The 26,326-nt window shown below is 37.6% G+C and overlaps 1 protein-coding gene across 2 annotated transcripts in view; it reads right to left on the bottom strand.

The window, feature by feature from the left end:
* Positions 1-26,326, bottom strand: part of LOC150080140 (uncharacterized) — a 930,549-nt gene that overhangs the window by 261,884 nt on the left and 642,339 nt on the right. Inside the window, exon 1 of one of the 2 annotated variants that reach the window (XM_090381842.1) lies at positions 3,156-3,250. The exons of the other annotated variant lie outside the window; for it this stretch is intronic. Within the exon in view, the coding sequence (XP_090237968.1) occupies positions 3,156-3,201 (46 nt within the window). The 5' untranslated portion in view covers positions 3,202-3,250. Of the gene's footprint in view, positions 1-3,155; positions 3,251-26,326 lie in introns of those variants that run through there. 2 annotated transcript variants of the gene reach the window in all.

Raw genomic sequence — 26,326 nt, 5'->3', positions numbered from 1 at the left:
GGGGTGCTTTTACCAAAAAAAAAAAGCTTCAGTTCTGCAAATTTCAGCGTGTGGAGACTAGGCACCTGCGAGGTGATTTGACTGAGATGTTTAAGGCTTTGAATGGATTGAGCAAGCTCAATGCTGATGTGATTCTTCCTCTTGTTCAGACCTACACATGAGGGGGGGGGGAGGCACAAATTCAAATTGAGGAAGGACGATTGCAGAACAGATGTACGGAAGTTTGCCTTTAGTCAGAGGATGGTTTATTGTTGGAACAAACTTCCATCTGTTGTTGTTTTGGAAGTTGATAGTTTAAATAAATTCAAGGAAAAACTGGATAAAGTATTGGAGGGAATGAATAGGTGAAATGGGAGGTGTCGGTTTTTTTTTTTTTTTTTTGGCTGATGTATGAGCTATTATTTCCCACTGCTAATGCTAATGTATCTAATGTTAATAGTCGAAACGATGCGTTAAAAGCAGTGAAACAATGAAAATCAAATGAAACTGACTTAAATAGACAACAAAATTATGGTTAATTCTCCACCTTCAAAGCATTCACTCAGATTAGCATATAAATAAAAATATACTCAATACCCAAAGCGAAAGTAAATAACGCAAGCGTGAATCATAACAGTTTATTCCTCTGAATAGTACTTTTATTAAAAAAATTTAATAAAACACTACTCGGCATATCATTTATTATTTTGCACAGTGTAAGCATGGTTTGGTTAAAAACGTACACTGCTATCATTAATTTCTTTTATCAATTAACTAAATGTCCTTTTAATCTGTCAGCTTGACAGATAGCTTGAAACCAGTTCCTGTCAAAAAGCCGACGTCATCAAAATGTGCGTGGAACTTCCGTCATCAGAATCGGTCCATGTCCATCCGAAGAAGCCCGGAAATGACCATTCCGCTGGTCACCGTCTACAGACGGTCCAAGCAGATCAATACAGCTTAAGGCGCACTGTAAGTCCAGCGTCTACAGCCATTACAGCCCGCCATCATAACTGACCACTCACTAGTCAGAGATGCAGTGGACAAAAACTATTACACACTCGAACGTGGAAAGTGCCAGGTGTGGCCGAATTAATAAACGCCAGATTCTAATTAACAACGAGTACAAAAATATTGATTGTGGCAGATATACGTTGATGACAAAAAACTAGTACAGTTTACATAATCTATGTATATAACTCCTCTGATCATAATTATATGGTTGTATAAACAGAAAATTTATTTATTTATATCCAAGGTGCATACAGGCCTAGTTCCCAGCTAAGTCCCCCAAGTTGGACTACAACCAAGAGAAGTGCCCATTTCTAAACGCACTACATGACTATTTTTCAATACTGCAGAGAATTTATCTGAACAAAGCCTTAACAAACCACCCTCAACAAAAATAGAAAAGTTAGAATTTAGCCGTTCATAAAATTATATGCTAAGGGAAAATTAAGACAAGTACAATTAAGACATTTTTGAATTACACTAATGTACTTTTTAAGTACACAGCGAGTAGCGAAATTGGTAATATTAAACGAATGTACAAGTATGTCCGGAAATTCTCATGAGGAACGGAAAACTAAAAAAAGGAAAGAACAGAAAAATCAGTTTGATGACCGATTGGTTTTACTATAAAGTTAAATAACTGGCGATTTATAAGTCCAAAATTGGCCCACAACTGATGATTTAATTTTTTTTTATGAAGTACTCGTATTTTTGCGATGCTTCGCTAACGATAACTCAGTTTCTTTCTTTTTTCTTTTCTTTTGTCCATATTGAAAACGAATTTATCATTTTCACACGTAGAAATAAGAATGGATGATGATGGAAGCTTTGACGAAAAAGGAAGTTTTGAGGTACAGAAGGTTTAAGAATTTAATAAGTAAAAACTCAAACTTGTGGGTGGGGTTAAGCAGATAAACATTCCAGCGTGCAATGCAATTTGTCAGCATCGTCACAATAAAATTAATATCAGATTTAATCCCTATAAAATATTTAATGAAATGTATGTGAATCAAAAATAGAGCTTCGAGACAAAAATTAGTGACGATTAGTATTTAAATATGTAGTGTTAAAATAAGTATAACAGGTAATACACAAATGTAAGTACGAGAACGAGTTTAAATTTTATTGATTATTAATAAGAAAATTAATTGATGGCAATAACATTAAATTTATAAGCATCATAAAACTATAATATCTATAAGGTATTTGGAAATGAATTATACTTATATAATCCAATCCAATCCAATCCAACCCAACCCAATCGCCATCAGTTCCTATTAATAAATATGTGGGATTTATGTTGATTCCTTTAAACAGACTTTTAAATTAAAAATATACCAAAGCAGCAAAGTTAGTTTTTAGTAATCATTATCTCATTACCGGTTGATGCTGTTAATCATTCGTGAGATGAATCGTCAAGAGAATATATTTTACTTTTGTTTTTATAAATAAAATATGAAAAAATCTTAATAAACCATACGTATGGTTATGTCGTTCAGCAAGCCTTTCGCGATGCTATAATTATTCTGGTTGAATACAATGAATTCATCTAATCTTATTTGGAGAGGATTCAACGAACTGATTTCCTACTCAACGGGCTTCGTTTTAACATGACAGTGAATCTAACAAAACATTTATTTGTCTAGCTTTAAAAACAATGATAACCATATTAAGCTAATGTTATGAAACATAAATCAGTTATTGTAATCAACAACGGGTCTAACTGTTTTGTTAAGATGACCTACAGATTCCTTGGTCACCTTTTACATCATGTGCTGGCAGTGTTCTTGGAACAAGCGCTATATCCCCAAGCGGTACGTCTCGCCTGTATCCCCCCCATCCGTCACCCGCCATTCCCTCCCTTCGTGAATGAGTCACGCGGACGGGAGAGTCAGAGCTTGGCAATTAATGTTTCTACCCTAATCGTTCAGATCAGTTACGACAGTCCTAAGAGGAGATGATCGAACGTACTATAAGGAAAGGTACATCCCAGTTTTAGAGCAAATATTACTACATTCCATTTTATGTTAAATATATCAAAACTATATCACATGTTGACCCCAAAATATCTATTTATTTTGTTCTTTCTTGGCAGTTTGCTAATAGAAATTTCTGCCATTTCATACCAATGTTTACTTGAAACTTAACAATTAAACAACACTTACCTGGTGGTTCAGGAGGTTCCTTTGACGAAACATCCGCGCCCATCATTAATGACCCTCGTGAAGAGGTCAGAGGCCAGGGCAAGCGCGGTCCGAACTTGCTGGCCCAGAGCAGAGGGAAGAAAGGGTGAACATTTACTCCATCCATGGTCCCGAAAAGGTGAAAAGATCGGCAAGGGTCAGCACACTACTTGATGGTCAGTGACGGCCGGTCGGGAGGCTGCAGACAGGCCAAGCGGCAGATGCAGTGCGCCTTATGGAGATAATGCTGACACTCATGAAAATGTACTGGGGTCAGCGGCAGCTCTTGCAATCCGAAGCCCCTGGATGTCGAATGGCTGCACTGGGCAGCTGGGCTACTGAATATGGAATGACGGCGGCTCCTAACTGGACGTCTCGAGCATCATGGGAGGGGGAGGGGAAGGGATGGCTGACGGTAGCTCCCCGTGGACAGTCGAGCGCGGGTTAACTGATTCCACACCTTCGCAAGCCGAGTACAATGAGTAAGTTCCCGTTTAGCGAACAGAACGACAAGCAACGAAAAGGCGGATACTAATCATCTACCTTTAATATTTCACACATCAGAAGTATAATGTCCGAGCTGACGTCACAGTTTTGCTGCTGCTGTTCCTGGACTGAAAGGAGGCGCATAACTAGAGAACAGACTTTAGGAACTGAGTATCACTGTGACACAGTGTAAGGCAACCGATATTGAGGTAGCTGGTTGACACAGCCTAACACGGCTACATAGTTTTAGGACAGGCTTGTTGGCCGCCTGACCTTACCTTTCTTCTCATACATCGCCGTGGCCACGTCGGCAGGTGCCGAGTGTATATCCCAGCGTCGTCCGAGGGGACGTCAAAGAGAGAGCCGACAATGGCGCTGCTGCTGCCTCCGACGGACGAGTGCATCTGGTGCGCCTGCCACAGCTACTTTCCTGCACAGCTCGCACGAACACATCACTTCCAGAGACTGAGCAAAGGGCTGAGGGGGGTTGGAGGCAGGCGCGTGATACACATGCAGGGGCCTTGAGCGCCGCCTGAACTCATTATGCCAGTATCGAGCCTCCTTTACTGATGCAGACGACGGCGATGGCGTGGTGGTAGTATTGATGAGGCCTGCACTACACTACATCTTCCCCTCTGCCACTTACATACGTAAATAGAGCTAACGAGCAGCGCCAGACTTCCCCGCTCACGTGGGCTGAACGTCATCAAAGTGGAGGCAGAGTATACTCCGGTAGCGTGGCGGGCTCTACTCATCTATTCGGATAATATCCTGTACCTATGAAACGCTTGGTGACAATCGCATCAGTTGGAAAGGCGCGGGGGTGGGGGGAAACAACTTTCTTTCCTTTGCTTTTTTTTTTAACAAAGTGCGAGAAACCTCAGAGCGATATACAAGATGTGGTTTCTAAGGCCTAAAGAAGAAAAAAGATCTGAATAAATCAATCTTGTGCATTATCACTGAAATCTACTCTTTCATCGTCAAGGATTTCAGCATCGTTTCAGCAACGGGAGAAGAAAGAGGACATGTCTTCTTTATTATTCAGTTTGTTCTTACTACATGAAACGGGATTTATAAAAACTCACAACCCCAGGTTTGAATAGATAAGCAACGTTTTATAAACAATTCTTACAGAGGTTACCAATAACTGCCGATACACCTCGTTATAAACTTGTTTCATATATGCGAATATATTGGATTATATTGAAACAACAGCTAGAATCCCACATCAACTGATCAATTTTTATCGCCATAAATACACGATGGAAGCAAGATTTTATACAGGCACATAAATGATAACATAAATGTCATTGGAAGATATTTTAATATTCCTTAAACGTTGGATGCCACATACTATAAGTTACTCCTACTGTCTATAAAGGCAAATAAGTTTGCAGACACACATACAGCCCTCGTCAACAGTGTTAGTTCCTTCATGAACGATCACACACTTCAGTTGCTTATTTATAAAACAGAAAAAGCAGCACTACAGCTAACGTAAAGTTTACGTTGTACTTGGCCACTAGGTGGCATAATTTAGGCCAATCTATTGATTATTTGCGCCCGACAGAGAAAGAGAGAAGCTTGGGATAAACGATAAGTATCCCAAAGTTCAAAGCGTTCTGATCGCCGCCGCACAGCTATAATATATTTTAGGGGAAAAGAAGTGCATGTACAGTACGGAAAAATTGTCCGAAGGTTTTTTTTTTTTTTTTTTTTTTGCTCCACATTCGCATAGCCACTGCGTTCCTTGCTCCATATTTATAAGGTATGCACATATCGTAAAACACTGATAAGAGAAGGTGGTTCGTTGTTGAGCAGAAGGCCGAAAAGTTTTGTTTCATATTTAGAGATAGGAAACGAAAAATTGTATTAGATTGCAGTGTTTAATAAAATGTAATTTATAATAATTCAATGATATTAAATGTCCGATTTTTTTTTTTATTTCCTTGAAAACATTTCGTAGTTATGTGGAGGATGAGGATAAATATAATTTTCTTTACATTGTGCCTTATAACGTAGTTTTAAACTCTATGGTCTTAAGGTAATCAGTTGCTGGTAACCACTGAGCGGTAGATTGGAATTATCATTGGGTTAACCTTTTATTATAGGAAATGCTAAGAAAAAAGTGCTTTATATCAATGTTTGAACCAGATATGATGCAGAGAATGGAAGGGACACTGCATCGAGAAAAATATTGCATTTGTGAATTATGGGTGCATTACTGGAGAGGCTAAAAATAAAATAAAATATTCAAGGATCGAGATCTGCATTTGAGAGACCGAAATAAAATAAATTCGAAAACATTGAAGTCAATGAACATAGCGTGTAAAATAGAAGATAAACAACAGCTAGAATCTAGAATTACATTTTATTGCATGAGAATTGAAGAAAAAAAATAAGGTATTCACATATCGATCAATTCAAAGCTAGCAAAGAATAGATCACACGATCTATGGGGATGGAACAACTTATCCTTAAGGAGACGCAAGCCATTGTGTCAAAAGCTGCCTACCGATCAACTGATGGAGTAATAACAGAACTTCATGGTGAATAACCACAGCAAAAGGGAGGAGTGAACAGGGTGGTCCTTTGGTTCTTATATGAAGTATACTGCATGGGGAATTCGAATATTTTGCTTAAAATCATTTGATTTTATTGTTCAAGTGCCATGAGTGTGGGTTTTTTAATTTCTTTTCCTTTTTCTATGGGGTTTTTTTTTTGCGAATAATTAATAATTCGGTATTTTATCGTTTTACTGCTCACCAGCACCTGTGTATTTTTGAAAAGCAGAGAAAGAGTTTTATGAAAATCGCTTAAATTTAGCAGCGATATACAATGAAAAGAGTATTCGTCCTAAAAAACTGCAGTCAATACAAGCGGCTTTCTACTGATGGGTTGACGAATTCTAATATTCAACAGTGAAAGTTTTCACGAATATATTGGTCGACTTTATTCGGTATTCTGGACACTGCCTGGCAATAGGCGAGAAGTGAAAAACTCTAATAATGGAAAAAAAAAAAAAAAAAAAAATATATATATATATATATATATATCGTTTTTTAAATTTGAATTTTTCATTTCAATAAATAAATTTATAAGCCACTACAGCAAAATACAAACCGAAATAAAAAAAAAACAATCAAATATAAAAAAAAAAAAAAATTGTGAACATGATAAAAATGGATATGTGTAATTTTAAGAACGCGATTATAGCCTGCTTTTTAAAGAACATTATTTGAGATATCACCTAAATAGGTGATTTCTTAATTAATCATGTTAAAATTGCATACTATCCTATTAATATAATAAAATGTAAATGATTTGTCCCTGCTTTTATTAGTTTTAAACAACTCTTAATCTGCCACTCCGTATTAACCGGCTTTCTAATTAACTGCCTGCTCCTCGGTCCTGTTCATATCAGTTAATTTTGAATCTTATCGTTCAAGTATTCAAATATGGACAAAAGAAAGTTAAAAAAAAAAAAAAAAAAAAAAAACCCGAATCGAATTAAAGAGCTGATAAAAATAACACATTTAAATGTTCTATTTCTGCTGATTTAGGTGTTTATTCTTAATAATTTCAGAGTAAATTTCTTCACAGTACTGGGTAACTCTGTGAGATAAAACTCTCTTGTGGTGTAACTCTGTGACTCTGACTCTTCTGGGTAACTCTGTGAGATAAAATTATCTCAACTGAAACAGCAGCCGTTTCAGTTGAAAACTTTTTGTTATCACGTATCAGAGATAACAAATAAATAAATCACTGAAATCTAATTAAGTGTACTGCAATGAAAACATAAAAATTAAGCATTCTTTCTCTACAGTCAAGGACCAGGGCCGTGCAATTGATATAAGAAGTCCGCCTATATAGAAAAGTGGGTACCCACCCATAAACGTTTATTAAATTGTTACAACAGAAGGTATGAAGCCCCAAAACACACCCAATGCCCCTGTTCCAGAGGTAACGCTGTATCACCCTATGCAAGATACTTATCTGGGATCCCCGATTTAAAACATTTCAAATCCTACCTCAGTGAGCCATGTTCCTTACCAGCTAGAAACCATAAAGTCATCTATGGGAACGATTTTAATTACTGTAAATCAGTTTTAAACAAAAATAATCTACTCACTGGGACCAAAGAGGGTTAAAACAAACAGGCCGATATTATTCAGTAACATAAGCATCGTTGTTCTGCCTACCCCATCCCAGAACAATCTGTAAATATTCAGAGTTTCAAAAGCGTCTGCATCTTTCCCTCGCTCATTTAACTTATCTTCACTATGAAAAAATGGGCGACCGGAAATCTTAGCCAACGTCGTTCAATTTTTGTGGTTCTTATTAGAGCACATAATAAGAGTCGGATATTATATTTCAACTATGAGTTAAGTTGTACTCGCTTCGAAACCAAAGTCGTTTATAGAAGGCGACATAACTCATTTAAATAAATTGTATAGAAGAAGAAGAAGAACTCTTTATTGTATACAAAACGCACATGCCGTACACAATACCCTTCACGGCTACAAGCCAGGGGTTTACAGTAAAGGCTAATACAAGGTTACAAAGGCTAATACAATGTAATAAACTTGTAATAAATACAATGTATTTATTACAAAGCATTTTAAGAGACAACTGTTTATACTTATTTAAAAGAAATTAATTAGATCCTGTAATATCTTTTGATCCTGATTAAAAGCAACCACGAAAAATCTGTTTCAATTAATAAGATAAGCTATATGGTCAATGACTCACATCTATTTTCCTATTCATGAGAAGCTTTCATAAGAGCATTTCGAAAATTAACTTCTATAATAAGTAATACTATCTATTGCTGATAGAATTAAGGGAGCTGTCATCTGGATATCCCATCAACAATATTTACTACACACTATAGCAAGGATGCAAAACAAGTTCATACTCTTCTATTAGAAGTTTCATAAGATTAAAGGCTTGAGAGATAACAGAGTTAATATGAAGGGAAGGATGAAGATCGCATCAAAAGATAACTATTAATAAGTCCTTAAAAATAATCGTAGTTTCGACGAAAAGAACTACGTACAAAATATCCATCGGAAAGCAATAGCCTAACCACTTGATTAAAAAAAAAAAAAAAAAAAGCGGGGTGGGAGGGACAATAGTGGCAGAATTGAAGACCTCCACTGTCAGAGAACGAATCAATAATTTTGTAAAGTTTCAGATTCCGAGAACCCTTAGCATTCAATGTTGGCGGACACAGACGAAATATCGCATTTATATAGTATAAACAAGACGGCCTAAAGGAGATCCTTGTGGGACGCTTAGTAACACAGCAAAAGGAATCGAAGCCTCATTTCCAACAACTAGTAATTACTAAGCAGCTGCTTAAGTATTCAGTAAACTGAGACAAAAGAGCGTTTAAAGAGGCGAATACCGAGATGAGCAAAATAAAAAGCATGAAATATATCGACGAAAAATTAATCTATTTACCTTTAATCAAAAACCTGTAAGTAAACAAGGAGTAACTGGAGAGAGTGAATTTTCAGGAGGAAAACAACACTGGTGTCCATAAAACGATGAAGGAAGGTAATTTTCCCTTTATGGATACCACTATTTGCAAATTAGGTTTCAAAAGTGATAATGACAATACTGAGTATGGTAACGTGTGCGTTCTCACGGATGGAGGGATACGACCACTATAAGACAGTAATCGAAGAGATCGGTTCAAACAGGAACAAAGAAAAACTTGACTATTTCTTTCTAGGAGGGAATCTGGCATGGGGGAATAGTAACATCACTAATGGGAGTTAAAACGTCCTCAATAATGGTTCTCAGTAAGTTGAGGACGATTATTAAGAAAGGAAACCGAACCAACCAGGAATATAGTTTTGAAAATGCACTAGCGAAAACATTAGTTTTAATTTTCGCTTCTGAAAATTACGATCTACAGAAATTCACGGCTAACGTTCAACAAGTATCTTCCTCTATCTTTCCAATCTTCAACCCACATATGGTACTAAGAACCAACGTTTTCAAACCTTTCGTGTTTGGCGAGAAAAAAAAAAAAAGTTGGTTTCAGGAAAATGCAATTTCCCCCGTTATAAATTTTAAACTAGATTTACTTGTAATTTAGGACATTTCTGATACAAGTCCAATTATGTATATTAAAAATCGCAATGCTACTAATATACTATTGAATTTTTTCAATTCCGTAATTTGTTCTGAGAAAGTACATAAAGCATAGAATTGAAAAAAATTGATGAATAAATAAATATGAGAAGTGAAACTTTATTTTAATGTATTTTTTTTTATGACATCATCTCATATCTCTTCTTTTCCATCTCTCTTCTCATATCTCTCTTCCATCATGCAGTATGATTGATGACTTTTGAGGTTATGATGAACATCGTGATGAGATCCAATATTCCTTACATTTCGAGGGTACAGCTCTAAAACGGTGTTCGCAGGCCGGCCGCTAGTTAGTACACCGGACCGAACCTATTGATAACACTCTAGGAGGCTTCAGGATCAGCTAGTGTATAATCTTGCTACCTCTACACTTCCAGATAGTGACTGGAAGGAGTCCTAATAGTGTGTATGCGGGGAGCATTGTCGAGGCCACGTTATGTCAAGGATCTAGGTATAAACTTCATACAGCATGTCCCACTCACTTTTTCTTACTATTGAATACACCATGAATTGTCAAACTAATAGAGCAAGCTTATCTGCGAAAAGATCTAAACCTCCCAAGCACTTCCTAATTCATTTCACAAATATACGTGGTCTCAATTCTAATCTCAACGATGTCCATTTCCACTTGCAGTCTGCCAAACTCCATGTACTTTTTCTGACAGAATCTCAGTTATAGGTTGATTCAACTACTGCTCATCTCAGATGCCCAAATTATTCGCTGTATGATTCCTTTCGCCTCAAAGGTGGTACTTGTGCATATGTCCGTTCTGATATTCCCTGTCAGAGACTTGGCAATTTCGAATCTCCTTTCTTTGATCTTCTCTGGCTTAAAATCTCTCTACCTCATTGTGTCAAATTTATCTGTTATCTCTACCGTTCTCCCAATTCCACTAATCACATGGAGCTCTTTGACTTCCTCTCTCTGCAACTTGACTTTCTCCAGTCCAACTTTCCTAACAGTGAGGTAATTTTCCTCGGTGATTTTAATGTTCACAACTCCAGTTGGCTTCCGTTTTCTAGTCACACCGACCCAGGTGGTCGAGATGCTGAGGCTTTTGCAATTACTAATGACCTTGCACAGATTGTTCATTTACCTACAAGAATATCGGACAAATCTAATCATACAGCCAATACGCTTGATCTTTTTCTCACAAACAACCCTTCTAAGTACACGGTCGAAGTGGGAGGTCCTTTAGGCACTTCATATCACAACTTGGTGATTATCATTTCTACAATGGATCCTTTATCTCATGGCTATTTCCAACCTCGTGTTGTTTGGCATTACAAGAATGCAAAATGGGACGACCTGCGAGACTTCTTTTCTTCTTTTCCTTGGTCGGATTACTGTTTCAAAACTTCTGATGTCAACGTTTGTTCAGATCGTGTCAGTGAAATTATTCTTGCAGGAATAGAATCCTTTATCCCACACTCCACTTTAAAATCTCGTCCTTTATCTAAACCTTGGTTTTCCAATAAATGTGCTAAGGCTGTCCAAGAGAAGAACGTTGCATATCGTAATTGGCTTGTTTCTAATTCTTCAGTTTCATTTTCTGCCTACACCAAAGCTCGCAACAATTGTAAAGCAGTTATTAATCAGTCCAAACTAGAGTTTGAACAGGCTAAGAATAGAAAACTTGCTTCTTGCCCTAATGGTAGCCGAGGATTCTGGTCTCTTGCCAAAGGTATTGGCCGCAACTTTTGCCCATCTCTGCTCCCACCTCTGTCCAAACCAGATGGTTCTGTTGTCATTTTAGTAAAGGATAAAGCAGACCTGCTAGCATCCCATTTTTCTTCCAACTCATGTATTAATGATCTTGGTAAAGCATCTCCCCCCCATTCCCAACACGCTCCATTCAATGCCTCCTGTGGTCTTCCGTCAAAAGGATGTCAGAAGGATTTTGACGAATCTTGATGCTAAAAAAGCTCCAGGTCCCGATGGTATTTCTCCACTTGTTCTCAAAACCTGTGCTCCTGAACTTACTCCTATTCTTTGCCGCCTTTTTTTCACTTTCTTATTCCAAAGGTGTTTTTCCTTCTTCTTGGAAATTTGTTCATATCCAGCCAGTTCCTAAAAAAGGGTGACAAATCCCTCCCATCCAATTATCGTCCCATTGCAATTACTTCTACTCATTCTAAATTAATCGAGAAATCAATTAACTGCCAACTCTTAAACTACCTATAAACCTTCCGTTTGATCAACGATCGCCAGTATGGATTCCGTCAGTGTCGATTCACTGGTGATATTCTGGCTTATGTTACCCATTTATGGGCTAATTCAATGGAAAGGTTCGGTGAAACACAAGTAGTTGCTCTTGACATCTCAAAGGCTTTCGATCGCGTTTGGCATAAAGGTCTTCTAAACAAGCTTCCATCTTATGGTTTACCAACTGTTTTTAGTAATTGGTTATCCAGTTTTCTCTCTGATCGCTCACTGAGGGTGATGGTAGATGGCTCTCTGTCTTCTAACTTGTCCACTAATGCCGGTGTCCCCCAAGGTTCAGTTCTTTCCCCTACTCTTTTCCTCTTGTATATTAATGACCTTCTTCCATTGACTGGAAATCCTATCCATAGTTTTGCCGACGATAGCACATTGCATTCCACTTTCCATTTTGAGAAACCTTGTCCTGCTCAATCAGCTTCAATTTCACGAAAATCTGCTCCTTAAACGCCGATCTTCAGGTATTTCTCCAGTGGGGCAAAGACAACTTAGTTGATTTAAACCCTTCTAAAACTCAGCCTTGTCTTATATCTCGCAAAAAGGATTCTTCTGCTCCTATGCTTATCTTTAGTGATACTCCGATTTCTAGGCAAAATGATATATCTGTTTTGGGGATTACCCTAACTTCTAATCTCTCTTGGCAAAAGCACATTACAAATATTGCTTCCTCTGCATCTAAAAAACTTGGTTTTCTCTTTCGCTCTTGGCGTTATTTTACTTCCAAACAGCTGCTCACCCTGTATAAATCGCAAATCCGCCCTGCCATGGAATATTGTTCCCATATCTGGGGTGGTGCCCCCAAAACCTCTCTCAGGCTTCTTGATTCCATTCAGAAGAGGGCAGTTAGGTTAATTAATGATTCATCTCTAACAGAGTCTCTCCACTCGCTGTTGTTATGTTGTTGTTGTTATTTGGATTTAAGGAGCATTAGCAACTAAGGCCATATTGCGCCGGGATATGCGGTGGTCATTCCCTGACCTTTCCGCATCCTCCGTATTTGGTGGTGACGGGCTCGAATCCCGGTCTAATCAAGAAGCGTGTGCTACGCACTGCTGCTCCTTCCCACCTGGCTACGGAGGCGCCTATCTCTCCACTCGCTCTCTCATAGACGTACTGTTTCTGCTTAATGCCTCTTCTACAGATACATCCATGGGCACTGTTGTTCTGAATTGGCTTCTATAATTCCCGCTCTCTCTTTCGAAACAGTCCAAACACGTGCCACCACCAGCCAACATCCATTTACTGTCCAACTTCAAACTCACAGAACCAACTTTTCATCTTCCTCGTTTATTCATTCAACTGTCGTTTTCTGGAACAACCTTCCTTCATACGTATTTCCTGAAAATTACAGTCTACAGAAGTTCAAGTCCAATGTCAACAAATACCTTCTTTCGTCTTCTCAACCTCCAACCCAAGCACGGTACTAAGTACTATAGGTTCTAATACCTCTCATGTTTGGGGTTATATATATATATATATATATATATATATATATATATATATATATTGAACGCAGTCTTTCTATTGCAAAAAAGGCAGTATCCTTGTAATTTATGTGTAAGCAAATTATTATTTGATTTGACTTTGTTCAGTTTCTTACGTAATTCATTATTCTAATTTTTATTTCATTGTAATATTAATTAAGTAGACTATAAAGCGTTTAGGGCTAAAGCCTCAAGCCATGAAAAAGTCTAGAATATGTAAAAGTATAGTGCGAAAGCATCAATAATAGCAAATTAAGAATATTAGCAAAACGGCATCGTTTTAAGTTGTATCTCATATTGTGAATACCTTCACAACGAGTTGCCATGATATTGCACTACTTCGGTGGTATCCATCTGAGAATAAGTAACCTTAGTCTTCTCATCAGGTGAAGCGTTACTTATTTGAAGTAGTGCAATATCATGGCAACTCGTTGTGAAAGTATTCACAATATGAGATATAACTTAAAACTATGCCGTTTTGCTAATATTCTGTTAATTCAGATTTGGCTATGTATTATTGATGCTTACGTAGTCTAACATTTATATATATAATTATTTGGTTTTTTACCAAGTTTAATCTGCTGCAATGCATTTTATAAATATACACTATTCGACCAAAAGTCATGTCTCCCCTTCTACATGCAGCTAATTGTGTATTATTACAAAATATGCAAATATTTTAGAGTTTTAGAGTGGAATGATAGTTGGATGTCGTGCGTGTGTGTGTAGAAAATGTCTGTGCACGATTAGGAATTAAACATTTTCAAGAGACTACTGGTAAAGAAAAGAAATTCAAAGGCGACAACGAAACAACCCGATAAGCGTAAAATACTGATTGAGAGAGGCTAAGGAGTTTTTAGAAGGTACTTACCTCATCTCGCTAGGCGCCTCCGTAGCCAGGTGGGAAGGAGCAGCAGTGCGTAGCACACGCTTCTTGATTAGACCGGGGTTCGAGCCCGTTACCACCAAATACGGAGGATGCGGAAAGGTTAAGGAATGACCGCCGCATATCCTGGAGCAATATGGCCTTAGTTGCTAATGCTCCTAAAAAAAAAACCAAACAACATCATCTCGCTATCAGACCCTACAGAATCAGAGTTTGGAGTTGAGAATGGCCACAGGCAAACATGGAAAGCTGCGGCCAACAAACCATTGATAAAAAAAAATAAATGCGTACCTCGACTGGTACGGTACAGGGCACAGCAAATCTGACCCAATAGAAATCGGTTTTGTGGAGCGAAGAGTCACGCCACACGCTCCTCCAGTCTGATGGAAGAGCACGCAGCGTGACTCGTCACTATATGCCTGGAGAACGCTCCTCCCAATTTTACTACCCGAGTGTGCTGTACCAACACAATCAGAATGTAAACAGAGAGAGGGGTGGAAGAGGTGCCAAAGTCTGGAGTGTTTCTCTTGTTATGAACAAGGTTCGCTAGTTGCAATATATATGGGATCATGGATGTCGCAGCCTACGTTGATGTTCTGGACAATTCTATGTGCAATTTTATGGAAGCGGCCCTTACACTTCTAACAAAACGCTCCAAAGTCAGGATTGGGATTGCGAACTCACGGTTTGACGAGATAACACTGGATCACCGTAGTGGCCAGCACAGAACCCCGAGTTCAACCCAACTGAACGTCTTTGGGACAAACTAGAATGCAGAATTAGGGCAAGGCCAGGACTGCCCTCGTCATTGCAGGAATTCATGAATGTTTTAAAGAAGTGGAACACGATTTCACCAACTTATTACCAGAAATTAAATCTTCCATGACGGACTGAAACAGTCATTAGGGAAAAAGGTGGGCCAACACATTTAAATTAAGAATACATGCAAATTCATGTTTTGTTCATAACTACAATTATTGACTATTTGTGCTATATGTAACAGTATAAATGTCCCACGATTTTTGGTATAAGTGCGCATAAGAGTCGTTCAAATGAAACACAAACTTTAGAAATAAACAGTTCTGAGATGCCCATGTTTAAAAGTAAGCACCCTCAGAGTTGAAACATCAGTCCAATCATATTCACAAGATTCAGGTTATTACTCGCACTGACGGCTGTTGGTGTAACAATGTGTTACGGTCACCTCATCGTACGAAGGAAAGGGAAAAAAGAAAATTTGAGTGTCCTCTTCTCGGAAATGAAGATGCGAAAATTGCAAGGTAACAGGCCAGAGGTGTAGGTTGTGTTGCAGTACTTTCCACTTGTACTATTGCAACTGATTGTGAAGATAAAGGCTGTGTAAAGTCTGGATTGTCTTGGAGCAGCAATGTGCCAAACGTTAAGCTATTTGGCCGATTTCCTTTAATAACCCTCAGTAAATACCTTATCATTTCTTTCTCAAATATATATATATATTTTTTTTTTTAACTTGCCTATTTGTATATGACAAAGACTTTTTGTCTTCATGCAATCATATATTTTGTATATTACTGTATATTTTGTACATTATTGTATATTTAATCCTGTAAAAGTCTCGGGTCGAGCACGCATGTACTCTTGTTTATTGTACATTGTGTTCCTCGCACCTTAGTCTGTAAATATTCACACCTTTCTGGCACAGAGCCGTCCCGGGGTCCGCCAAGGTTTCTTGGGAAATAAACTGATTTTAATAATAATAATAATAATTTCGCTGTAGCAATGGGTATTGACTGTGACATCGTGGGGCAGACAATCTATCACTAGTGGTAAGTTGTCAATAAAAAAAAAAAATAGTATGTTAACACTACCTTTTCCAAGCTCAATATGTATCGGTAGTGGAGGACGATGTATCCATCGTTGGCATTACGACTCATCGCTAACGACAACGCGATCCAGGAAATCACTCCAATTGTGAGCGAGCACGTGATGTTCCATGCTTACGGACGATCTCTCACGGTTACATAACGACAATTGTACAGCTCATCCACTTCGCCAAGTTATTTCATTAATGGTCTTCTGTGCTTTATCTGGATGTGGAAAATTTGACCGCCCTTCCTACGTAAACTTTTATACCAGTGGATTACTGTGGTACGTTTCAATCAGTCCTACGCGTATATGGCTACTACAAGTCGATAAATATTCACTGGTATTGTTTCTGAACTCAAAACTGCATCACTATATCCTGGATACATTTACCTGTGTCCATTCGGTCACAACACGCAAACTAAACACAATGTTTCCACCTCACATCTCCATGGACTAACACTTTTAAGGGCATTTTTTTTTACCGACACCATGGCCAAGATAGTGTCAGAATTCTAAAAACAAGAGATTTTCATCCAGAAAACAGGCAAACGGACCACGGCATATACGCAATTCAGAAACAAGATACACTAATCCTCTTGGCCTTAGTTGCTTTGGCGAAAATTCAAAACCAGTGTGTCGGTATATGATCTTTACAATTTTAATATTTTATTCTTTGGAGCACATTTAAGGTCCAGTTGAAATATAGAAGTTCGGAAATAGAAAGTTCCAATCAGGCACCGAACTTGCAGCTCAATGGGCATTCTAGTCGATAGGTAATCGACTTTCTGATATCGCGAAATGGTTCCACGGCCAGAGAAGACGTCGTGGAGTTCGCTTTTCATGAAACAATTCTATCAGCGAAAAGCATGATGAAAGCATTACATGTAAAACCAAAAACAAAACTGAAACGGTATGATTTTGTTCAGAATTCCTCTAAAATGGTGAAATGAACAACTTGGTCTTCAGTGATCTCATGAGATTTCATCTGTTAGGAGACTGGACTTGGACACCTTAACGTGAATTTGTGAGTTTCTCTAAATGTATCCGTTTTTGTGTCGCCTTAGAGTCTTTGTCACCTTGGTAACCCAAAGGTTGACAGGGCCCGGCTAAATACAATAAATAAATCTTAAAAAAATTAAACCTGTTGGGAGAGAATTGAATCTGTGAATATGGGAGATATGGATTTGCATATATAAAAATACCCAAGTCTTAATGTCTTTGCACCTATAACAGAAGGAAAAGTTTAATGGATTTCTTACTTGCAGAATCGGCAATAACAAGAAGACGTCCCAAATCTGATTTATCAACAAGACCAGGTCCCAACACACTCTCACAGTGAAGTGTGATCGCACCTGGATGAACTTATTTTCCAAATCAATGGATTTAGGAGCGTGGAGGTTCTGTAGAATAACCCCCCCCCCCCCATCAGAGACCATAGATCTCACATCCATGGATCTTAATTTCTTCGGTTTTGTTAAAGTTCAAAAAAAAACAAAAAAGTTACTTTTTTAAATCTGGAAATCAAATCAAATCTTACCGTGTACGTTTCCCCACTCCCTTCCCACCTGGTGTCGAACCGCTTACAAAAGTATAGACGTTCACGTTGGGTCTGAGTTTCAATCTGGGGGTGGGAGGGGGAGTGACCTTGAAAATTCAGGAAAAAAAAACCTTCGTTATTATTATTGGTATCTCATTTATTTTCGTTTGATATTTTAAAACTGAATTTAGCAAATTATAATTAACAGATCACTCTTTTCAATTCAATAAAAAAAAAGTTAATTTTTTATAATTAAAACAAAATGGGGGAGAGGGCTAAATAGACGCAACGCGGGTGTGTGTCTTGGTTACAATTTAGGAAATGAGAAGAGTGAGTGAAAGTTAAAGTCACCGCCCTGCTGAAGCCGACGATACTAGAAGATTTCAAGAAAAAGTTCACAGAGGATTCGCAAAACCTGACCACGATATTCTCCACAAAGTGTGGCAAGTGAACGAATATCGGTTTCACACTGATGAAGCTATTTGTGGCGCCAACACTGAACTTTATTAATTTTTCATAACACTTTTTGAGTTGGGCTTTCAAATGGCTTGTATTTCTTAACTTTTAAGATCAAAACGGTGAAGTTCATTTACAGATATATACAGTATATAATAGCATTCCGCCTCATGTTGAGTAACTGACACCTGCACAGTCTTAGAGGACATAGTTTTCTGTTTTGAGAGTGTGGTCACTCGTTCTGTCGATATCCTAACTGTTTATCCCAAAGATCCACATTTCATTTGATCGAACATTATATAATCAAACTTTTAATCCATACTCAGTATTGATTAAATATAAATATCGACTTAATCATTATCCTCAAAATTTTAACAACTTATTATAGTACATTTAACACTACATTGCACCGATTTTTATTATTTAGGTTATTTAGAATATGCAGCCTAAGCCCATCAAGACTTTTAAATAAATATAAAAGTAATCTTTATTGTACGAATATAGTACAGTATATGAAAAATTTATATGAAAGACGCTACGTAGAAAAGAACATAGCTATTTGGGCACGTAACTTTCTGAATCATGGAATAAGTATATATTTGGATTCTGTATACTATATATATAAGTAAAGCAAAGCTCATGGTAAAGAATAATTCACATATATAAATTATTCACAATCACTGTTTTTATATGTAACGATGACTGTGATTAACAATCGCCATACAGTGATTATTTAGATCACTATTTATTTATACCCTGGCACGACTACAGCCAGAAGAGGAATTTACAACTAACCATTTTAATAAAAATACAATCATTATTATGTTTAGCAATAACGTGGACTCGAGAAACGGTCAACTTATTAAATACGTGTGCTACTGCATTCCCATGCTAATTTGAAAGAACAATGTATTATCGATCAAAGATATACAGTAAAACTTATATATTTGGTTACGGCATTCAAAGATTCAGTTATATGATCACACATGCCATTAGAATATATTCGAAGTGGATTTAGATTAAGTTAGGTGTGTCTTAAACACCAAAGCAACGAAGGCTATGAGGAGTCAGTATCTGTAATTGCGTATATTCTTGGGTCGGTTTGCTGGACAAAAAAATCGAGTTTTTGGGAGAAAAAACTATGCTGCCTTCGTCTTAGACCGACTAACTCAGCCACGTTCTGAAAGAGCTATAAAAATTCCTGTTATTGACAAGGATTCCAAATCGAACCTTTTCCGCCCGGTGTGGAAAGACAGTGATTATATGCAGTGTGCTATCCGTGAGGGAAAGTGGATACATTAGATAGGGGAAAGTACAGTTAATTTGCAGTGATGTGCGCTTTAGGACCATGAGGAATAGGGCCATGAGGCGTACGAATATTGTGCATGTAATAACTTGGGTTATTCGGTCAATTTGTCCAAAAATTTTCGGGTCAGAAGTGTGAGCCATGTCCAGAATTTATACAAAAAATGCGGTTGTTCCAATGAAACTATATCTGTTTACATTCTGAAGCTTGTTGGATTTTCAATGATTATGGATATGTTTGCCACCCATGCGAAATTAGTGCAAACAGTATAAAGGCCTTGTATACTGGTGAACAGAAATGCCTTCTATTATTTTAAGAGTATTTAAAATCTCCTATTTTAAACAAATTACAGAGTAGCCTTTCAGTGATGCTATTTCTTTAGGAGTGGTGATTCTCGTGGCAACTGATAGTTAATTAAGCTTTTTTCAATCTTGAGTATCAAGGCAGTTGAAATCCTGCTGGCCACAAAATGCGTAGGAAAAGATACTACTTAATTTATTGATACGTATTAATTCATTGATTGACCAATGTACATTCGTACATTGGTCAATCAATGAAGGCAGAGATGGAGATATAACACGCAGATCTACACCAAGAAAAGAACAACTGAACCTACGTGGCACTAGGCAATACTAAGTGGTAGATAATTCTCATCATTTGCTTTGATACAAATGCCCCGTGGACTGGAGACCTGAAGTGACTGATAATCCGTTCTGAAACGGATTACAGAGAGAGAGATCTATATCTGTATAAATTATAGCACAACCATCAGAAATTTCTAAAGTATAAAAGTAGACATAGTACAATGTGTGGGATGCACGCCCATAAGTGTGGAATACAGTACTGCTAGTAGTAACGTTACTCAGTTCGTAGAAAATAGAAACACAGGGCGTGCTCGTGTTCTCTCTCTCTCTCTCTGTAACTGTTTCAGTTATCAGAGGTAATTAGTAGAGGCGGCTTCGTTAAGTCAACAGACTAGTCCAAGAGCGTGCAGTGGCGTCCATTGTTGGTTGTCATGGCGATAAGAGTCATTCAGCGCGTAACGTAACCGGCCAACAGGACACTAAAGGGTAATCAAGGACGTCACACGGCTGTTGGGAGAAGTGGAGCAGACATGAAGCTCACTAAGTCAGCACCAAATGATCGAGTGAGTAATGAGGTGGTCGAGCGTTTGTCTATTTCGTTCACAACATTCCTGTTTGGTCTCCCTGGATCATTAATATTGTTCCCCACATATACATATGACATGTAGGAAATCGTACACTTGATATACTCGGCCAGATTCTTTTTATGATCTAGTTAATAGAAGCCAGCGTCCTATAATTAGTGCGATTTGATTTGATTTTCCACACACACACACAACACAAAGTAACTTTTTATTATTAATTATTTATTTTACAATACCAAATATCTACAATCAGTTCCTAAATGCCGCATTACCTTCCCCATAACTTTTGTATTAAGCGCAAAACAACTAATGTTATAAGGAAGGCAGTACACTGTGTCTGTAAACTGGGTGTATTCTTGGTCGATTTGTCTGTTTGCCGAAAAACGTTTTCCGAGCGAGATAAAAACCATGAAAAAAACATGATAAAAACCATAAAAACCTTCATCTGAGACCGACTAACTAAGACATGCTGTGAACAAGAGCCATGAAAATTCCTCGATTCACTGAGCGTATGATACATCGCGGGTACCTGTGGTACCCATGATGGCCTGCCTTACCTTCCACAAAAAGTAAATTAGAATTTAAAAATATATAGCAATAAAATTCAAATAATAAATAAAAAGTCTGTTTAATCCGCACTCATCTTTAATAGCACATTTTACTCTCTTATTTCTAGACCATATTTGGTATAAGCATATGAGAGTTATCTCAAGTACATCGGCAAAAGAGAAACAATATAGCCTATTTTTAATTTTTTTTTTCTCAATATATTCCTTTGAATTCGGTGGATATCCTCCATTTTGCGGGCAAGGAGGAAATACCTCAAATAAAGATCTTTATCTAGTCCCTGGAAAAAAAAAAAAAAAAAAATATATATATATATATAGGCAGCTTCACTAAACCCGTCATCATTTGAAAACCGGATTCCCACCATCCAATTCGCAATAACTGTGAGAAAGAACTGAGCCAACATTGACCAGTATCCCCAGCCGCGCTTTTGACACCTCGTTGAGTCCATGCTACGACAAATCCAGGCTGTTTCGAGGACTAAAGGGAGACCTACTTGCTATTAGGAAGGTGTGCCTAATAAAATGGCAACTCAGTACATTTAATTTGAAAAACTGGTAACCTTTCTCTGTTTAAATCTAAGGAGCTGCTTCTAAAACTAAATTAAATGCAAAACTTTACTCTATTCAGAAGAGAGCAGTTAGAGTGATTAGTGTTCGTGCCTCACAAACTCACTCCATTCCTTATAGCACATAATGCTTTCTGCTACACGCATTTTATGCAGATATTTCCATCGAATACTTCTGAACGGAAACTTTTTCCGCAGTGTATGCACTGCAACTCTGTTCTCACAATAAAGCACATACTCGTTGAATGTACCTTATACACTGATGCCCGAAAAGCTTCATTCAGTAATCTTCAACAACCTTTGACACTCCAACAGCTGATAGGTAATGATGCAAATCTCCCGGAATTTTTCCGCTTCTTAAAACGCATAAATCTGTATAATTGTTTCTAACTGTTTTTACAGACACCGTGAAATCCTCATCTCGTTTATAGGCGCAATATGGCCTAAGTAGCCCTTGCGCCAGAAATAACCATACCAATACGGAAACTTTTCTCTAAAAAATTGCTCAAATGAAATTAAATTTTTCTGAATTTAAATTACGCACCTAAATTACCGTCATGGGGTAATTTAGGGACTGACACTAATGCTTCTACTAAACAACAAAGCACACTGGCTGTCCTGCATGCGTAGGGGAGCGATACGAAGCAGAAAAGTCAACAACGTTTACCATGACGGGTGCGTCCAAGCTATTGTTTTATTTAATTTCTTAAGGAGGAGATTTCTCTTCAACGGTGTATGGAAGATGTGTAAGTCAACAATTACATGTCACGCCTACGGGCGTACGAATGGGCAAATCGTTACCGAGAAGGGGGATGGTGACCCACGCCAAGGAGAAGCTGATTAGAGCGAATCTGTGTACGACAGTTGATGATGATGTTATTTAATTATTAGGTTAGCCAACTCGTAGTGACAGGTCATCCACTGATCCGAGGGAGATAGGTTGCCAACTGCTAGTTTATAATCACATCGTAAAACTGTCTGAATTCTCTGCATGCTGTCTGTAGTGAACATCATTCAAGAATATCGCAAAAATAATATTTCTAATCATTGCAACAATTTGTTGCGAGGTGAAACGTCCTCCGGATGATTCGCCAGGCAGTAAACTTCCTGTTACGATTTACAGTGCGCGTGCGCGCGCGCACACACACACACACACACACACACACACACACACACACACACACACACACACACACACACACACACACAAACTGAACTTTTGTTGAACTGTTGTCGTGTTGAAAGCTGACAATGATTTATGTGCTTCTGGTGGGCGCATTCAAAATTAAACGGTAGGATGATTTATGCGCTCCTAGTGGACACGTTCACAAACTCGAAGACTTTCACTACCACTTGCAGTAAAATAAAAACACTTTACTTCATATTTATGATATTTTATTTCATAACCTTTCTCGGACACACCACTAAACTTTGCATTTAAGAAAAAAAGTTATACAAATCAAAGAATTTACATGTATGCTGGTAACAATTCTTACATTTCCAGAGTCATTTAAAGAAGTTTATGGCGCCTCCGTAGCCAGGAGCAGCAGTGCGTAGCACACGCTTCTTGATTAGACCGGGGTTCGAGCCCGTGACCACAAAATACGGAGGATGCGGAAAGGTCAGGGAATGACCACCGCATATCACCAGAGCAATATGGCCTTAGTTGCTAATGCTTCTAAAAACCAAATAACAACAACAAAAAAGTTTATTTGGCAAATATCCAGAATTTATGAAAAATTCCCATTTATGACAGAACGACACAATTATTTTAGAATTACCAATCTATTAATAAATTAACAGATAGTCAGAATTCAGAAAGATAGTTAGGACTAAAATCCATTTTTAGACACAAAGAATATGTATAAAAAAAAAGATAAAAGGGTTTTCAAATCGTATTGACTTTAATATCGTTATTCCATCACAATGAGCTGCAATTTCCTGAATTAAAATGTGATTGAACTGTCAGATTTTCCAAAGGTATGGCAGCTAGCTTACCATCCACGAAGTGGCTATGTATACAGCACTAAGTGATTAAATAAAATGAATGAGGAAGGTATGTGGGCGAGACACAAATATAAAATCTCAGGGAATAACAGAAGACTAAATCTTATGAAGTTCATCTATGGCAGCAGGTTGGCAAACAGTGGAACAAGCTGCCTCCCAAACTGGTGGAGGCAGTGGGCATAAGTTTAAAGCAGAATCAGATGATTATCTTGTTGAAATGGGAACAGTATGGATATTCTGGTTTTTTTTTTTTTTTTTGCTGATGAAAAGAAATTTCCTTGCATCATTTGATTTTATTGATACTAGAAACAACCTAAACAACAATCTGAGGAAGATGGAGGGAGTGGTGGTGACACAACATTAAATAATATTGGCTTCTGTTGAGAAATTGGTATTCATTTACAGAATAGCACAGAGGTAACTTGGAGTGAAAGCCTCGCAATAAATGCGTGAACATTATTACCTGAAAAGACTTCTTTTGAAAATTGTAACTCATTATTGGTCTCGAGAATAAAAACTAACAGAAATCTCTTGAATTTAATTAGTAGAAGCAGTATAAGCCCAATAGCGCAAAGACAAAAAGTTTATATACAATTTTGGCTTTTTCAATATCATCAAGAAATTTTGCAAAGATAAATAAAAAAATCAGTGGACTTTACAGCAAACAAATGACGACTGCAACATGTACAGAATTTGCTTAGTGAAAACAGTTCTACATATGAGCTATTTTAATAAAAAAAGAGGTTTCCTCTTAGAGAGAGACATTTAGAGAGAGAGAGAGAGAGAGAGAGAGAGAGAGAATAGAAAACTGCAACGATAGTGAGCCTGTTCGTGTTAAAGTACAAACATAACACGCTATCTACAATTTACTGAGTCGTTCGTGCACGTAATACATGATGCTGAAAATTGCTGTACACGATAAACTGATAAGCATAAATTTCAATGTTGCGACAGTCGGTGAAAAATGATGTATGACAATTTTCAAACATCAACGCATTGTTGAAATTCTACAGAAAATTCAATTTTATCATTATTTTAATTTAGTGATAGAAGGACATTAAAATACGAGTAGATGGTAATGATTCCATAAAACTGAAAGCAAACATATCTGTTATGCAGGAAAGAGATATTTACAGGGGGCCCGTATCGGTTAACTTGCTAGGTCATAACATCGGAAAAATTAACAAACAGCACTTCGTGAAACACAAATTTGAAGATTATGCTAATATGTCCCTTATGATTGGAGACAGTGTAGCAATGTTGCCTGGTTATTCCAATAGATGTGCACCAAAACCGAGTCCAGTTCTTAATTTAAATCGTTAATGACATGAAAGTAAAAATTTCATTCCAGCCACTCTAAATGAAACGACCTGCATTCAGATTTCCTGCATAAGTTGCAAATAAGACACACCAGAGACCAATCACATGCAGAATAATCCAAGAATTAAAATAGCTGTAGCACACACTGGATCGTCCAGTCTCGTGTTTAGCGACCCTGCTATGAGAATTCTGTCTCACCATCATGGGCGAAGGGCGGGGCAATACCTGCTAAATAAAAATCTTCCACATAAATTCTTCTGCAGTTGCTGCTTCGTCATTATGTTTTCACAATTCCACGTTTTCAAGCGGATACGGGAGTGTTCAATCGAAACATGTGGAGAGCGTAGTCGTCTATCCAGAACCATGTCAATATCACAAAATAGGGTAATATTCTTGTAATCTCCATTTTGTAGACTTCTGTGACTTTGAGGCCATCGAAACAATTGATCAACACCAAATCTAGTTTCCTAGGCAATCCGATCCGTTTCTACTACTTCATACCCAACTTACAGGAGGCACATCGCTATAATTCGTGAATAGAAAAATTTAGTATCGCTGTTCTTCCGCATGTTTTCCACATGCGGAAGAACAGCGATAGTGTTTGAATCCCATAGAGATGGAAAGAATTTTATGGGTTTTTTCAAACCGTGACGAATTAGGCAGTCCCGAGAGTAGGATTGCATATTTCCCCACCAGGAAACTCGGGTTAAAAAAAAATTGTATATATCCATAAAACCAAGCAAATACTGGCCATGAAATTTACAGACATCTACAATACGTTGATGCCTTATTACCCTAGTTTCTTACATAAAACAACATGACAACATCCAAGCATCTAATAAGAGGTTCCACTAGTCATAAATATCCATGTAATTTATTCAAGACGGAGTACATTGATATTTGATATTTATTACTTAAAGCGGTCCCAGCCAACCAATGGCAACCCCGCTGTGAGTTACACATAATTTAGCTGTACTCTTATATACTTCCTCTCCTGTTTGCCCAAGTACAGGGAGGGAAAAAACCTGCCATGACCAAAAAAAGATTGATATGAACAAATTGAAAAATAATCAAATTACATAAAAAATTAAATATATACATATAATTAAATTTCAGACAAAGTCCAAACTTCATTGG

The sequence above is a fragment of the Mastigoproctus giganteus genome, chromosome 9 (assembly GCF_048544385.1).
Source record: "Mastigoproctus giganteus isolate SK-2022 chromosome 9, ASM4854438v1, whole genome shotgun sequence".
Lineage (NCBI taxonomy): Eukaryota > Metazoa > Arthropoda > Arachnida > Uropygi > Thelyphonidae > Mastigoproctus > Mastigoproctus giganteus.
This window is presented reverse-complemented; position numbering and strand designations above follow the sequence as displayed.